This window comes from Ischnura elegans, chromosome 2, assembly GCF_921293095.1.
Source record: "Ischnura elegans chromosome 2, ioIscEleg1.1, whole genome shotgun sequence".
NCBI classification, from domain to species: domain Eukaryota; kingdom Metazoa; phylum Arthropoda; class Insecta; order Odonata; family Coenagrionidae; genus Ischnura; species Ischnura elegans.
Genome location: NC_060247.1, coordinates 60,177,223 through 60,193,623, shown reverse-complemented (window position 1 = coordinate 60,193,623; position 16,401 = coordinate 60,177,223). Strand labels below are relative to the sequence as shown.

Here is a 16,401-nt window from a genome sequence, read left to right as displayed (position 1 = left end):
TAATTACATCCATCAAAGAGAACTTGGAATTCTAAGAACGGCCCTATGTGAAAAAACCTGTTGGTCCATATTTTTTTCCATGAATGGACGAATTAATTGGTTGCTGACGGAGACGTGGTTTCTCATACCTTTCAGGGCCAAATAAGTGAAATCCGTCCAGGTGAATGACCTATCTTGATTGACTGATATTATTAACCTTCTAATTTAAGCTATAAATTTAGAAAAAAATACTAATTTTAAGTCCCATGCATTACTATTGTTTTTTATGATTTATGTATCGTATAGATATTTTTTGTATACGAACACATTCATAATCGTAATGCGATCGGCTTAAAACTTTCGAACACTGGCATGAGGACATGAATTCAGGGATCATGCGTAAATCTACTGCGAAATATTGTGCGAGCTTATGGAGAGACAGTCGCAGAATTCCGCGAAATTCTTTTGTACGTCTCCCTCCATTGACTCGTGTGTTACGCGGAGGAAAGTTTGTGGAAATTTGAACTTAAGAGTAATTTTCTTTTGATCTACTCTGATTCATTGTAGCACGACTATCCGTTCTTTATGCATGTAGATTGTTCATGCCCCACTGTTACATGATAAATTTCCTTGGATCATCGCAGAGGAATAAAAAAATTAAATTATAAAAAAAAGACCTTTATCTTCGACGGAGGAACTGTATAGTCTTAATTATACAATCACCTCATCGCGAAAACATTTTTAGAAAGTAAAGTTATTATACGAAAAAACGTTTTCTCCTTTCATGCGCCACAAGCATTATTTTTATAAGATCTCGTGTCATGTAGATGTCGCATATTCATCCCGAGACTTCCCTTCGGTTATAATCCTATAGCCTATCTCCTCACTTACAATTAGTGATATTTCCTCGTTCTCCCACTCCGACTCCATATTTTCACCTCCTTCAGGGCCTCTTCTTTAAGAAGACAAATCTTTTTATGCAACTCCCCCCTCTTTCTCCCCTCTCTCTCCCCCTTCCGGCCTCAATTCCAACGCCATTACGGAAGCTCCTTTCTTCTTCCACATGCATCTCCTTATTTACCCTCTTAATTCAAAACGACTCCCAGCAGCACGTTTGTGTGGGTGTATGTGTGTTTCTCTCTATGCTCGTTATTTTTTTTTTCTCTTTTTCCCTGCACCCTCTCGAGACGTTGTAAAAAGGCCTCGCCGAGCGTATCTCCTTCCATTTCCTTCCCGACCAAACAACTCGCCTTTCGTCAGGAGAACTCCGCTCCGATTAAGATGCATATTAGGAAACATCCCGGGGAGAAATGCAAGAGCCGGTGCTCTCTCTCTCTCTATCTTTTGATGAGTCTTTTCCCGATCCCACTCTTTAAAGTCCTCCTTCCCAACTCACAAAGGTGTCTGAAACCCCATCTCTCATACAATGTGTATTTCTATTAACGTGGTGAATTGCTTCAGAAATAGTGAGCCCAGATAAAAGCTAGTGTACAAATATCATTTGACTATTCTTATTAACTAAGCTTTTACGGCCCCATTCTTGGTACTTATTAAGATTGTAGTACACTACATTTAATTTAACGTTCTGTAAATATAATGAAGTTCTAAAATATTAAATATTTACCGTTAGTGCGATGATTTCTGCATTTTATTTTCCATAAAAAATTACTGAAAGTCTCTTTTCTATACATAGGTGGACGTTTAATACTGGCCAAAGTTAGTATCCTGTGACTTTATAAATGTTTTTAGAACTTTTGCATGGCATATTTCCAGCAACGCGTGAGAACGTTTTCTTCAGAAAAGATACCATAAAAATAAAACTTTATGTCCATTAATTTTTTTCTCATCCATTCCTTAGCACGTGTCGTATAGCATTTCCTCCACCCCATCACTTAGTCTTTTTAGTGGATCCCCTTCTCCTCAAACACAATTTGGGTCGTATGAACCTATTTACATGCCTCGCTTTTCCATCTTTCGAGAGCAGTAAGTGAGTGGGAGCCTACCTATTCTGTTCTCCTCTCAGGCATGAAGCAGTTGGTTTGCACGACGGTGAAAAAAGGAACTCGGGATCCAACTCGGTCAACTTGGAGTCATTTCGCTGCAGAGCAGAAAGTTTCTTCCTCATTAGCATCCCACGTACTCGGGATTGTTACTTCAGATGCAACGATACTTGGCTCTTCATAATTTTCTCTCGTCGCGGGTTTTATTAGAAATTAAAATGCACTTCGGTTCTTCAATGCACATGCGGGTGTACAAATACAGCGCGAAGGTTTTAAAGGTCTAGAGAGAGAAAAATGAAGCACTTTTACAGACCTAAACTCATTCAACTTTTTCTTCCCAGAGAAAACTTTGGCTGAATAAATCTAATATAATGTACATTTTACTGTGGCTATATGTTCAACTGTTATTTAACATGCGTGTAATTTTTGTCTAAAGGTTCGTAAGGTTTTACTGGTGCACCAAGTATTGTGACCCCCGGACTAGATATTCGGTAACTAGTGTACAGAAATTCCGAAAAATTATCTGTAGAGCATAAAAAAATGGTGTAAAGAGTCTCAACGGATTATGCATTGTCATATCCTTTTGTCATTTTTGGCATTCCCAATTTTAAAGAATTCCAATTCAACTTGTAATTCTGAAGGTGTTCCGCAATTATAAACTTAGTATTTACTTGCATGATTGGTTGGGTGCGGTAGAAATAAGTGTTAGGGATATATTGGTATGGTATTTGGAGGAGACGACCGACAGCTTATGTTCGATCTTGTTAACAGTATATGCGTTGCAAGGGACAAATATTGGTCTCTACGTCACAACGTTTTTCAGAAGTGATCTTGAGGAGGTTTCCCTGGACCACCAGTATTACATTTATCATGATTCACTCTCAAACAAAAAAATATGTCGTGCATAGGCTGCTCAGGTGAAAATACAAGCGTTGTGTCGTCAGTGGTCCGGGTTGGTGGAGGGACCAACTACCGCAATGATAAAGTGAGTATCGGGTGTAAAGAGAATGTCCATCTACGCATGATTGAGGATTCTTCATCACGTGATTACCAGTGTATACTATTTCACTCACTCTGTGATTCACTACGAAGTTTAATTGGGATAGGCGAAGGAAGAGCTCACCACTAACTAAGCACTGGGGGTGTGAATTTTCGCACATGTGGGGAAGAGGGCCAGTTCCTTTCCCGGGCCACCTCGCACTTGGAAGCTTTTGTTAATGGGTGTAGGAAGGCTTCACTCGGGAGGTGAACCCAAGACCCTTTTATCAGAAGGTATGCGCTTAACCCACTGGGCTATCACGCTCACTGTTGAACTATCTCTTATGGAAAAACGATTACTAATATTTCGCAATCGATTGCATCTTTTAGTGAGGAAGCGATTCCGTTGACCAACAAGGGATTGTTAACTGGTGTAATGTCTGATTCTTTCCCGGATTCTTTGAATTCCTGAATGCCTGATGACGATGGGCGAGTTGCTTGTCGAAACGTTGGAAGAAGAAGACATGGAGGATATAACCCGGTGCAAAACCTGAATAATCTTCACTGCTAAGGGATAGCTTAATTTTGTTCATATTTTTGGATCTCAGTCCATTCCATCGTGGCATCCGCATTCTCGACATACCATTTCTCTCTCGCGACCTTATTATTCATTATAATTATTTTTTCCAATTATCCGGCCGCCTTCCCTCTCTAGCAGAGCAACCACTCCCTTCTTATTTCAAAATCGCGATCACGACCTGCGCTCACGACCTCTTCACCGCCTGTTACTACCCGCCGCGCTGTTGATTGTGTCTCCTGCCTCTGTTCGCTTATTTATAGTTCAGCTTGCGAAGTCTTTATTCACGTCTTAGCCAACTGTAGGAAGTTCCATCGTGACTTTGTTAGAGAAGAAAACGTACTCGGAGCCGCATTTTCATTGAGGTCGTTCATAAAAATGCCGCATGAATGCAGATTTTTTTGTGTGCACTGGTGACATTCCGTAACCAGTGAAAAGCTTGTTTTGGTCGCTGAATTCTTCGATAAGTGGAAAAGCAGTTTTTTTTTGGGATGCTGATTATACCTTATGGAAGGGGTCTCCAATATACTAGGCCACGAGGGCCACATTCCAAGTTTCGAATCACCCCGCGTGCCGGATAGCAAATTTGCCGATTACTGAAGTATACGATATTCGATACTTGAAACTAGTACGCGGGCCGAATGAAAGCCTTCCGCGGGCCGGATCCGGCCCGCGAGCCGTATTTTGGAGACTCCTTCCTTATGGTATTGGTTGTGGCGTAACTTTCATGTGATTATGTTTTTATATAATATTGAATGGAACTTGCTTATAACACAAAGTGTGAGGTGATATTTTGCCTTAATTGTTTTTGGGTTTTGATATATAGGAAGCTGTATGAAGATACATGATATGAGGGGACCATATAGGCTTTGGGGTACAAGGGCAATTTTTATAATTTCGGAGATAAATGCAGGTAATGGTTGGTGGGGTACACAATATTTGTTTTGGTAAAGGGATACATAATAATCTGTTTTGGTTATATGATCATATAAAAGTGAAAGCAAACGAATCTCATAAATCTCATTACAGCTGAAGTTATGATCGATGCACGTGTGCATTCGATATTAGAAAGGTGCATTTTGCAGGGTTTTATACATATATTCCTATCAGAGATTTTCTCGTATCCCTTTGCCACAACTATATTGTGTAGCCTATCAACAATTATCTGCACTCACTTATCTCCGAAATGATAAAAATGCACTTGTACCCGTTGGCTTCCAGGGTTGTCATGTAAAGTAGCTTTCATGATTGACTAATTGCCAAAAATAAAATTTCTATGTGGGTGTATAATTCGTTCACTCATTGGTGCCCTGAAACCTACGTATGTTTATTTAGATGTTCCCGGTGCGAGGCATGATTATTTTGTGCAGCTTGAGATTAAGAAACGTATTTACAGTTGCGGCCGTAACGTAAGCCGGTCTCGAATCGTGAAAGAGTCCCCGTGCATCTCAAATTTGACGTTTAATTTACTTTTGGCGGGACTTCCTTGAACGAAAGCAGTTTTTCTCCCATGTATTTTTTTCACTGCCTCTTTTTCAAATTTTGCTTTGCCGCCTCTCTCGCGAAGGACAGGAAGATACATCAATTCCGGATGCAGCTGTGGAAAGTGGATTGGCCCATTTTAAGGCATTAAGTGATGAAAGTGTAAGGAAACCAAAAACGTCGTCCTCATCCTCTCTATCGTTTTTGCTCCGTGCCGTTGAGGGAGGAAGGAAGGAAAGCCGAAACGTGAGGCGTTCATTTGGGGAAGTCGATTTCGTGAGGTGATTGAAATCACTATTTTTGTTGTCCAAATGAAGACAATCACTTTGTTTCCTATGCGTACTTGAGAATAGCTTGGTAGTACAGTGGGTGAGATAAACTATGAACCAAGGAGTTATTGGTTCTATACCCGACTCTATTCCTCTATAATCGAAGATTCTTCATCACCTGATAATCATTGTATTCTATCTAAGTCACTCAGTGATTCAATAAGAAGTTTAGTTACTATAGGTGAGCGGAGAGCCGCCTTGAAACCTGAAACCCTGAAGTAAGTCACTTCAGGGTTATCTCGAAGCCTTCAGACACTCAAGAAAAATCCTCGTGGTGCGAACTGACCGAGGGAAAGGACTTCTACATCTACATCTACATAATACCCCGCAAGCCGCCTAAAAGGCGTGTGGCAGGGGGTGTTAGGACACCAGCCGTTTACAGCAAAAAAAAAAAAAAATTAAGTGCTCAAACGAAGTTGTGCCTAACGTTTATTAAAGTCCTTTATGGTTCGGGGGAAAAACGAATTCGCATATCTATCCGTTCGGCAAAACATCTCTCTTAATTTATCACTTCTATCGGACTTGGAAATATAATGTGGCTCTAATATTATGTTCTCTGTATCGCTCTTAAAGCTCTGGCCTCCCTTCCCTGAAAGTATGGCCCTCACTTGCATGGGGAGAGCTCTACCCTCACGAATCCCAAACCAACCTTGAAGTTCCATCACGGAGTACATATGAGTAACGATTAATTAAAGGGATTCAATGGCCATGATCGATTCATCGCTGTCAAATACTTATCAATAGTAACAGACTTAGTTTTGTAGCAGTTTCTGTATCTACCTACCTCGAGATATACCTACTACCTACTCTAACTCAATTGCATGCTGCATGCTGGTGATTGATCACCCCATGCCAAACACCCTAGAGGTAGCTCGCTGGGTATTATGCAGATGTAGAAGTAGATATGCCGCAATTTGTAACAATTGTTACGTGTTTATGTGCGGTAAAAGGTAAATGTATCGTAATCCTTACAACTGTGGAAGGTTTAGTCTCTGAGCCTCCTTATATCGGTTTCTTTCATCCTTTTATTATATTTAAGGGTGAAAATGGGCATACAATGTCGATATTGTGCATAACACTAGTCCTCTCTGTCGTACTAGAAACATCGCTCTTTTTTTAGAGACTAGATAACCTTAGTAGAGGAGCTTGAATTGTACTATAGTATGGAATAAAAAGTTGGTTTACCATGTTCCATTTGGATCATATCATATGTGTGAATTAGTTACTTGACATGTATAGATTATTTTTTTTATAATTAAGTAAATTTTGGCTTGGACGATGATGATACGTAAAACATGAAATTTATTCAATGATCAGTAGCAAAATAATCTGACCCCATATTTTGCCTAAGCCTTCCATGTGAGTAAAAGACATGTGGATTGACGTTGTTTCAGAAGAAAGTTGAATGCATGGATTGAGTGAAAGTAGGTATTTAGAAATTACTCATTAGTAGCTACTGGCGCGGTCACAAGTGGTACGCTTGTAACTTTCATGGTGACTAAAACTGAGTTGGAAGTGAGTAAACATGTTTCTAGATTTTTAGTTAAGCGATTCGTTATAGCATTTCAAAATTCTATACGTTTCTGTCAGTTTTTTAACTATATTGATGTGAGAATATTAGTGACCTTGGTGAAGAATTCATCGTCCAAAGGTACATCTGCAGTCTGGACTAGGCACCTTCAAAACGTGCGATTTTATCGCATTGAAACATAAAAATATCCAGAAATATAGTTATGCGCAGTTGGTGGCGTAGTTCTACTGAAATTCTTGCTTTCTTACTGTTACAAATGGTAGAGTAAAATAATTTCATGCTGTCCCTTACGTCATGTGCGTGTGTGTTGTTTCTAAAGGAATTTAATTTCCTCTATTCTTATTATTTAGGAAATTCATATCCATTATATATATTTTTTTATTTTGGATGATGTTTTCGATGGCTTGTGTTGCAAGTTAAAAATGTTAAACTTTTTTCTGCGGTGTATTGATAACCCTTGTAGAATTTTATATTGCGATCTGCGGTGTGTTTTCTCATTTTTAAAAATATTCTTAGGCCAAATAATATTACAATCGCAATTCAGTTTTTTTAATTCATAAAAATTAATTTAGTCAACAATTATAATTTTTGGTGTTAACTTTTCACCCTATTAAATACGACCGTTGTAATATGTGAAATTAATCCGAACTCTCTTTTTTATTAACGAGCTATTCCGCACCATTTACATAATTTTATTATTATCATCAAGTTATTTTAATAGGTACCGTAGAGAATAATAGTGTCTTGTGCAAGCTTCGCACACCAACCGTATTGAGAGTAGAATGTGCACCTAATGGAGGGTGAAGGTCTTGAGCCACCTTTTTTTGATTGATAGCTCTTGGAGGTTCCCGAACGATTATTTATTAGTACTGTTTACAGTGTCTACCCTATTGAGGCATCGCTATGACGGTAAATTCAGATCTTGTCTGTTACAGGCAAGATAGGCTGATGATTGAAAATTGTGCCGAAATCATGGCGAACTCTTTATTTAAAAAAAAAATAGTTGTAATGGATTCTTATGGCTTCTCTTAATAGAATTCCTTTAAGACATGGGACAAAGTGTTTGGTCAAAAAATATTAATGCTTTATGAAATAAAACAATCGTTTCCATACATTTTCAGGTCTTGATCCAGCTGAATCGTCCATTGAAGTTGCTGTGGTGCTTAAGTGTTATGTGGTGAAAATATGGTGCAGCCCAGTGGCGCAGCGAGGGGGGGGGTTTGGGGGATAAAACCCCCCCCCAGAGCTCAGAGAAATTTTTAAGTTTAATCCATTTTACTTATTTGGATCAGTATTACTTATAGAATAGTGTTAGGATTTATCAAATATCCCTTAGAGAGCCGTAAAACTCTCCATTTTGAGCCATTATTCTTCAAATTTTTCTGGAGGAGGGTCCCCACAACTCCTGCTTACCCTGGTGGGTATGCAATACCCCACACTCCTAAATATTAGTTACCCTAAAACCCCCCCTAGCCTTAATTCCTAGCTGCACCCCTGGTGCCGCCATCCCCTTCCTGATTCCCGAGGTGTCCCTCTACCACTATGGTGAGTTTTCAAGACGAAAATACCTCTTCTACGTTTAGTTGATGTGTTTTTAAGGGTTTTTCTATGCGCTGGCTTTCCTGGAGCCTTAACGATAATTCTACGAAAACCTCGTTCATCCGGTTAGTCGAAGTTTTATCCCCCGCGTCTGCGGACCTCCTCAATGGCGCTGGGATTTCACTCCTGGCACCGAGACTGGCTTTCCCTTCCTGTAATCGTCTGGCGGAAGAATCTCCAGTATCCGGCTTATCCATCAGCCCCGTGGGCACCGTCTCAAGTACCTACCTACCCGCTAATCTCTCACTGGGTGCCTACGAATTACAGGTACAGTACTTCTCGCTATCACACTGCGGCTGTTGATGAGGCGATATATTTTTTGCCGGCGCAGTGTATTCTAGATCTGACCAACGTCGAGTAGATACATCATACCGTTTGAAGAGAATTCTTTTTTGTTTTTGCTTCAAACATAATTCTAGCTCTTTTTATCGCGGAAAAAGTGTCAAAAAGTAAATGAAGCGGAATGCGCGTTCCCTTATAATGGTATGATGCTACTGCTGTTCGCTTTTTGTGTTCATTTATGTGATCATTAGGTATCATTTGTTATTCGTGTCAAAGCTGTTATGGAGTCCTATTTTTACGGTTCCTGCTCTCGGACAATGTGGTACTATCCCTGTACTTATCCATCGTTAAACAGCTCCTGAATTGAGAAGTACCTACGGAACTCGCGTTGGATATTCCTCTGTTTTCCGTCCTTCGGTCTATTTCCCCAGTTTCATTGTGTTCTTCCTGGGTCACGATAGAATCCCATCGTATTCCTTGTTTCTTTGTCTCGAATTCAAAAGTAATCGCATTTTGAACCATAACGGGAGCTGGACATCTCTGGTTTATTGGTGTTTTTACGCTTTTGATTCCTATGTAGTCCTATATTTTGTTTTAGGTCATTTGAATTGTGGTATTTGTGAACCCATTATTCATTAATTCTGGGCCGGTTTCAACGGTGATGCTTCATTATCAAGTGTCTTACTGAGTCTCTGACTACGACGTCCACAAATTTGGGTTGCCTTTTATTGAATTTGATTATGTTGCAGTAAGTAGCGAGAAAACTTCTCGAAAAGTGACAGATACGAAAGAAAAAAAATACTCCAAGTTACTAATCGATCAAATTTTACATCAGGGCTACTTGAAAATTTGTTACCTATTTCGATGTTAGTATGCTGCTCGTATTTTCTTACGATTTTGCAAAGGAAGTCAGGTAAAATAATGCAGTATGACACACTGAGGCGTATAAGTTGAATAAATACTTAATAAATACCCTTATTCGTCAGTATATGTACAACTTTGTGGCACTGATGAAGGTTAATATTTCGAAAAATATGCCTCTACCAGAGAAACATCAAAGATTCTTTCGTGTGCATAAATATTTAGTCCTAAGTTTTTTTCCTCAGAATAAATGATGTGAATTTAAAGTGTGAAGAAAAATAATTTCGAAGTCTGCCCTAAATACTTTTTTGTTATGTAAGTTTTTAAGTCCCTGCCAGATATTCACCATAGTAATTGTTATTGGTACCTACGCCTTAGGATTAAGATGGCGACGTAATCTTTAAGCACTGGCTAATGTGCATTCTTATCCTATTCATCAATTGCAGTTATCAAAATTAAATATTCGATTTTCATTGAAAGTTTTACGTTAGACTAATTATTTCGGAAACATATTTTTGTAGTTCATTTAACATGGTTTTGGAAGTAGATCAAGCTTTCACACATCGAAGTGCGAAACTTTTTCTGATGCGAAAACCCTCCAACCTACCTACTTCTGTCAATGAACCTTCCAGGATGTTCGCCATTTCGACAATGAGAGCAAAAAAGACTTTTCATTGTCGAAATGGTTGATCGCCCGATGGAAGAATTCAATTCCGGCTTCGGGAAATTTGAAGTGTCATGGTCTTGCCTCCCGTTCTTGTTAATCAACTTCTTCACTGAATTTTCGGTGCTTAAAAATCATGTCTTACAAAGTACTGATATATTTTACAATATAAATTACTTTTTTAGATTAATTCTAACTTGGTCAAATATATACATCTTTTGCATAGAATGTTGTATGTGGGTGGTCAAAATTAGCCTGAAAAACTTGGATTTAACTCTTTAACTGAAGTCCTAGCGTTCCATATTTGGTGTAGGGGAGTTCATCCCGACCTTTAAGTGATTTAGAGCTTAATACTTCTAATTATATTCAATATTATTAGTATCACTGCGTGCATTAGAGATAAATAGAGAATGGCGATTAAACGTATTAGCTCATTTCGCAACGATGTACGATATTCGTTGTTTAACAGTTTTCCCAGTTACACTAACCACCAATATTTCAGTGAAAATATATTTGCAATGATATTAATGATTATTTAAATGTTATGACTATAGAATTCGGACGACCAAGTGCTAATTAAGAATTTATGAACTTCATCACGGGCAAGTAATGCAACTACAAAGTGAGGACAATTTTTTAGATTATATTGACTCATGAAAAGTCAATGATGGAAATAATTTCCTGCATTTCATTGAAAAAATAAAAAAGCAAAAAATTCTGTACCTTCTATTCCTCCATTGAAAACTCAGTATTTAATTTTAATAAATGGCCTTATCTTAAGGCTAATTGATATTTATTGTAAACCAGTGGCGGAGAATATAGAAATTCTCTCTGAATCCAAAAGGATATGAATACTGTTGAATGCATAAATGTTGCGTTAAAGAGAATTTCTATGTGAGGTACATGGATTTCTTCTAATTGAGTATAACTGCATAACAGAATCACTCTGGGGGAGAGAAAAGCCCAGCGGTTAAGTATGGCACTTCTGGAAGCTATTTTCACTTTCCTAGCGTGCATTAAGTCCTCGGGAGTTTCCGGCAAACGCTTATAACCCTTGACATTCGGGAAAGACACATTGTGATCGGAGCTTGCATAGCTTCCAGCCGCGCTTCGTCGTCTCACCAGGCTGGCGAGTGAGAGCTCCTGGACATGTGACCTTGATTTCGTCCGCGCGCGGCAAATCTCTCGACACATAACCTATATATATTTAACGAGTGGTTGGCTACGTTCGGAAACTTTTTGAAAGCCCATTATTTCGCCCTTAATTCGCGTAGACTTATGTAATTAGAGGATGCGAACCGATTAAACTCTCTTGTCTATAAATCTCACCGTGTAAAGTAGGGAATCGCGCGGTTTTTACTGGCCATCGCATGCGCGTTTGAGACGCAGTCGTTCGGCATTTGTTTATCCCTCACGGTGCACCGTTACTTTCTCCCTCTCTTTCCCCGCTGTTCCTTTTTTCGCCCTCCTCCCTCACTTTCTCCTGCTGCCGCCGCCGGTGGGGAGCTAGATTGGACAACCCTTTCATCCACCAACTTGCAGGACTGCCGCTCCTTGGGGGGATATCGTCCTTATTTTTGGCACCGCGCGGGAACCTTGTTCTTGGAAATTTCAAAAAGCCCATCGCTGGTGGCGGGTATGAGTTGAGTTTTGCCTCTCCCTCCCTCCCTTTACTTGAGCCTGTTGGATGAGCCATTTTGACCTGTTATATTCGATAGATTCAATGATATCCTACACATGTATATGTACCGCCCTGTATTTCTATCGATTTGTTCTGTTACCTCTCGATAATGACCAAAAAAGATCGTAACTCGTAGAGTTTTCAATAAATACTGTGTGGAATATAGCGATGTTTATTTTTGAATCTATCATGTCACCATTCCATGGAGTGAAATCGCTAACCATTAATTTGATATATTCGATGGTTTAATATGACGTGCGGCCAAAATATCTGTAATTGGAGGAGATGAAACGTTCGTCAGCTACGGTCATCGATTGATAATGGAGTACCTCGGTCAAGGTGAGCTGCTAATTGGCGGTATGTGAATAATTTCAAAAAAATGAGTATAATAATACCAATTAAAATTGGCAATAAAATCTCAGGTAAAGATTTTTTTGGATGATTTCTGCATCCACTCACTGGAAGGAGAATGTATTAACGAGTTAAGATAGATCAGTTCGTTTTATCTTTAATTCATCCGATAAATGGAGTGGAGATACCATTTCCTTTTTTAATTAGTATACTGGTACTCATAGATAGTAGAGTTGATGAAGTATTTCGGAATTATTGACGAGACAGAGTTGTTGTCTATACCTCAGAGGACGTTGTTGAAGTTTCACGAGGTCTCCACGTCGTAGTCTGTTAGACCAAGAGTAGCTACTTTCGATGCACAAGGACTAAGTCACGTGGGATAACTCAAATGAGGTGAAATAGTGACTGCCGGCATCTTGAGATTTGTGTCACGAATCTATTATTTTATGTTGGATGATTGGGTAAAATATTACGCCTGTCTGATCTTGGTTCATTAAATGTATTATGTTTCACCTTCAAGCGGCTTGGGTATGATTTACGATTTGAGTGATTGTTCCACTATGATGCTAATGAGGTTGGTGGCACAGTTAATAAACGATTATTTATTGAGTGTTAGAATGGTCTAGATTTTCTATTTGAACGTAAAAAAGACATATAATCCATATATCCATTAGGGATTTAGTGCCTGTAGCAAAGAAGAAAGGCAGTTTCGGCATGAAAATGAGCATGCTTTTAATGATGATCATTATTTACTTTTTTTAGAGTGACTGTACATAAAGATGGACGTTGCTATATTAATCTACTCGCGTTCTTGGACTGCTTTAATGCATGATTGTAGAGGATAATGAACTTCTCCAATGTGTGATCTTAACGCAGTTATGCGCTCACAGTAATAAGCCCTTAACAAAAATACTCCCTACCTGTGGCGATAAGATTTTGGTACAATTGTTATTACCCACCAAGTTTATAAAATTAGCTTATTTTTTTGGTCTAAGGTCTTCTCTAAGTTCCCCTGCGATTCTGATAGCCACAAATTCCCATTTGATGTAGATATATTATCGTCATTCCGACAGTACTCTCTTGCCTTGGTCTAATTTTTATTTTCGATTGGGTGGTAATTTGGTTGATCTTTCTTACGAAAGGTTTTCTGCCTAATTAGAAATTCAACATTTCACCTTGAGCTTAAGGGCAATATTTATCCCTAGTGCTGCTCAGCGACTATCGCATATTTCCAGGCTTTCCTAAGGAAACAGATCAATAGCTCTCTTGTGAATAATGTACGCGGAATTTTCGTATATGCTAGGTTCCATGTTCTTTAAGGAAGAAGTGCGTATAATACTATTGGTATGAATATCTACGTCAATTTTTTGCAGTAAATTTCTATATCAGTATAATGGCCTTCCGGCCATCACAAGGCTGCATGTGATGAGTGTCCTCTTTTACTCGTATAGAGAACATTTTCTGTATTGTGATTTATAGGGCAGGAAGAATACCTAAACGTTTAGAATTAAATATTGAATTTTTGTACAAAAATACGTTAATGGCCTTAATATCGAGGCTTGCAAGCCTCTCTTGGATAGATGATTGCAAACTTTGTTTCATTTTGTAATGTACTAATAAGGGACTTTTTCATATCCACGTCTGAACCAGGAGTTATGGTTTTCTTTATTTACGAAGTTGTCAAGTTTTTATTTAGTTGTGAATTAATGCTTGCTCAATATTGTTGTGTACTTAAGAAGACGTAGGCACTTTCAAAATTGAAAACTTCCTGTTTATCGTACATTAGAGGAGACTATCTCGGATTCTTCGAATAATTTACTAGCTAAAGCTTCTAATGCTGGCTAAAATCCTACTGCCTAGGGATATGTCCATGAGGTATCAAGATTTACATTGATGATTTTATAACGGTTTCAGTGAAGGTCTGGGTAAAGATAATGAACGGCAGCTATTTCACGACTATTGCTTGGAATGAGCACCTTTCCACTCGGTTCACTTTCTGTTGAGTTTATTTAGAAGAGAAGGGTAGTTGACGTGCTGACGAAGCTCGACTCTTCGCCTGGAAGGTTTTCACTCTCACCGCTCACTCGTGTGCGCCATTCCCTTTGACTAATACATTTTCCTTCGCTAGAAGTAATCGGCATATTAATGGATCCTGATAAAGTGACTTTGCATACGAGTGCTGTCATTTTCTGAGTGTTGAATGCTAATAATGATCAATGAGAGTTTTATGATTAATAGGGGAGCAAAACTAGAACAGGACATTAGGAACATAGAAGAACACAGAATGAGTCTGTCGTACGGCACTGTTTAAATGGCTTTAAAATTATTTATCTTTTGTGGCAAGTAAATGAAGGGAGCCATACTTTCTATATTTTTTCAATTTAAAATTTATTTTGATCAATAAATCAGTGTTGTACTTTTTAGATTACAATAGACGTGCTTGGTAGAAAGGTATACACGCGTTATAAATATTATTTAAAGAGATTATAAGTATTCATGAGCTACCAAAGTATTTTTGAAGTTCATATGAATTGATCGTTTGTAACGTTTACGTTCGATTTATGATATTGTTCCACCATTATCTCGCAATTTGAAATATGAATTAATTTTGAAAAAGAACCAGTTGTATATTTTAAGCGATTGCAGATTTCTCCGGTGATTGAAAGCATATTTTTCAAACAATATCTGAATGACCTTATTTTAAGGAGGAATACCACTTAAATTAAGATCCCATTTTCGTATTTATTGCATGTCAGCAATGTTTTTACTACATTATAAACAACACTTCAATTATATTCTTGGCTACGTAAATGCTGAAGGCGTGTTTATCTGGATAGTAATACGTAAGGATTAAGTTAATGTTATAACTTTCAAGAGGGGTTAACCGATATTTATAGCAACATAGCAGCAGTATGTAATAGGAGCGTCTAGAAGATATGCTTTTAATGACAGTGTATGAGCACTTTATTGTAGCCATCTCGATCCAGTCATTCATCTCTCCCAAAGCCATGATGGGCGTTTTGTCGGTAAAAGATATAGTTTCCGGCGTAATTCGGTAGAAATCTTTAGTAATAAACATAATGAAAAGTGGTTATCCATTTCCACATTTTTTTATTCCAACCGACCCAGGTTTCGGCTCATAATGCCATTTTCATTATATGTTTTTATAGGAGTCAATCACAGTTCATTGAAACGTTTCATAGGCGAGCGCGTTTCATGCTAATGGTTAAGCGGATCGCGGAGCAGAAAAAGAACCACTCCACGCCCGAGCTGCATTCCACCGTCGCGGCGGCCGCAGGTTTGGCACGAGCCAGGACTCGGCTCAGAATCCAGCTGCTCCCTCCCAGCAAGATATCTAAACTATTACTCACGAGCACAGAGGGCCGCGACGAAGGCCAGGAGTGTAGGGCGCCGCGACGCCCCGTGAGTCCCCATCTTCGTCTCAAAGGCGTGCTCGTTTTGTGTCGTGCGGTACACTTCAGGCTCCTCTCCTGAAGGGCCACCACCTCTTCAAGAAGCGGTCTCTCGTGCCTCGACGGCGACCCTGGCTGCTTGCTCGCCTGCCTTTTCTTTTAAGGTGTTAGCTGGGTGTGCGATTGTATGGACGCTTGGAGCAGCGTCGGGAGTCACTTCCGGGCGCCTGGACGAGTTTCACAGAACGAAGCCGGCTTTAGGTCCACGGTCTCTCTTTTATAAGCGAAGGAGAGGTGGCGAGGGAGGGGTGGGAAGGACGGTTTGGCTCGGGGGAGTGTCTTGTGTGGTGAAAGGGGGGTTTGGAAATGAGAAGGGGGGGAGGGAGGTGGTGAGGGGGTAGAGGGTGAGGTGAGTGCGGGAGGGAGAGTGGGTGGGCAGGTCGCACGGAGGGAGGTTATTGGGTGAGTATGGAGGTTGGGAGTACGGAGAGGGTGAGAAGATGTTGAGGAGGGAGTCCATGGCCGAGGAACTTGCTGAGAAAAGGGACGCAAATCGCACGCTGACCTGAAGACTGACCGTCTGACTTCTGCATGTAGTGTAAAAACTTACCTGAAGGTCATCCGGCGCATATGTAACTTTGCTTTGCATAGACGAAACGGTACCTGCAAGACTA

The 16,401-nt window shown here is 39.5% G+C and overlaps 1 protein-coding gene across 1 annotated transcript in view; it reads right to left on the bottom strand.

Annotated features, from left to right (window-relative positions):
• Positions 1–15,976, bottom strand: part of LOC124153795 (protein Skeletor, isoforms B/C) — a 79,592-nt gene extending 63,616 nt beyond the window's left edge. The window contains exon 1 of the mRNA XM_046527155.1: positions 15,686–15,976. Within this exon, the coding sequence (XP_046383111.1) occupies positions 15,686–15,749 (64 nt within the window). The 5' untranslated portion in view covers positions 15,750–15,976. The remainder of the gene's footprint in view (positions 1–15,685) is intronic.
• Positions 15,977–16,401: the final 425 nt, after the last annotated feature.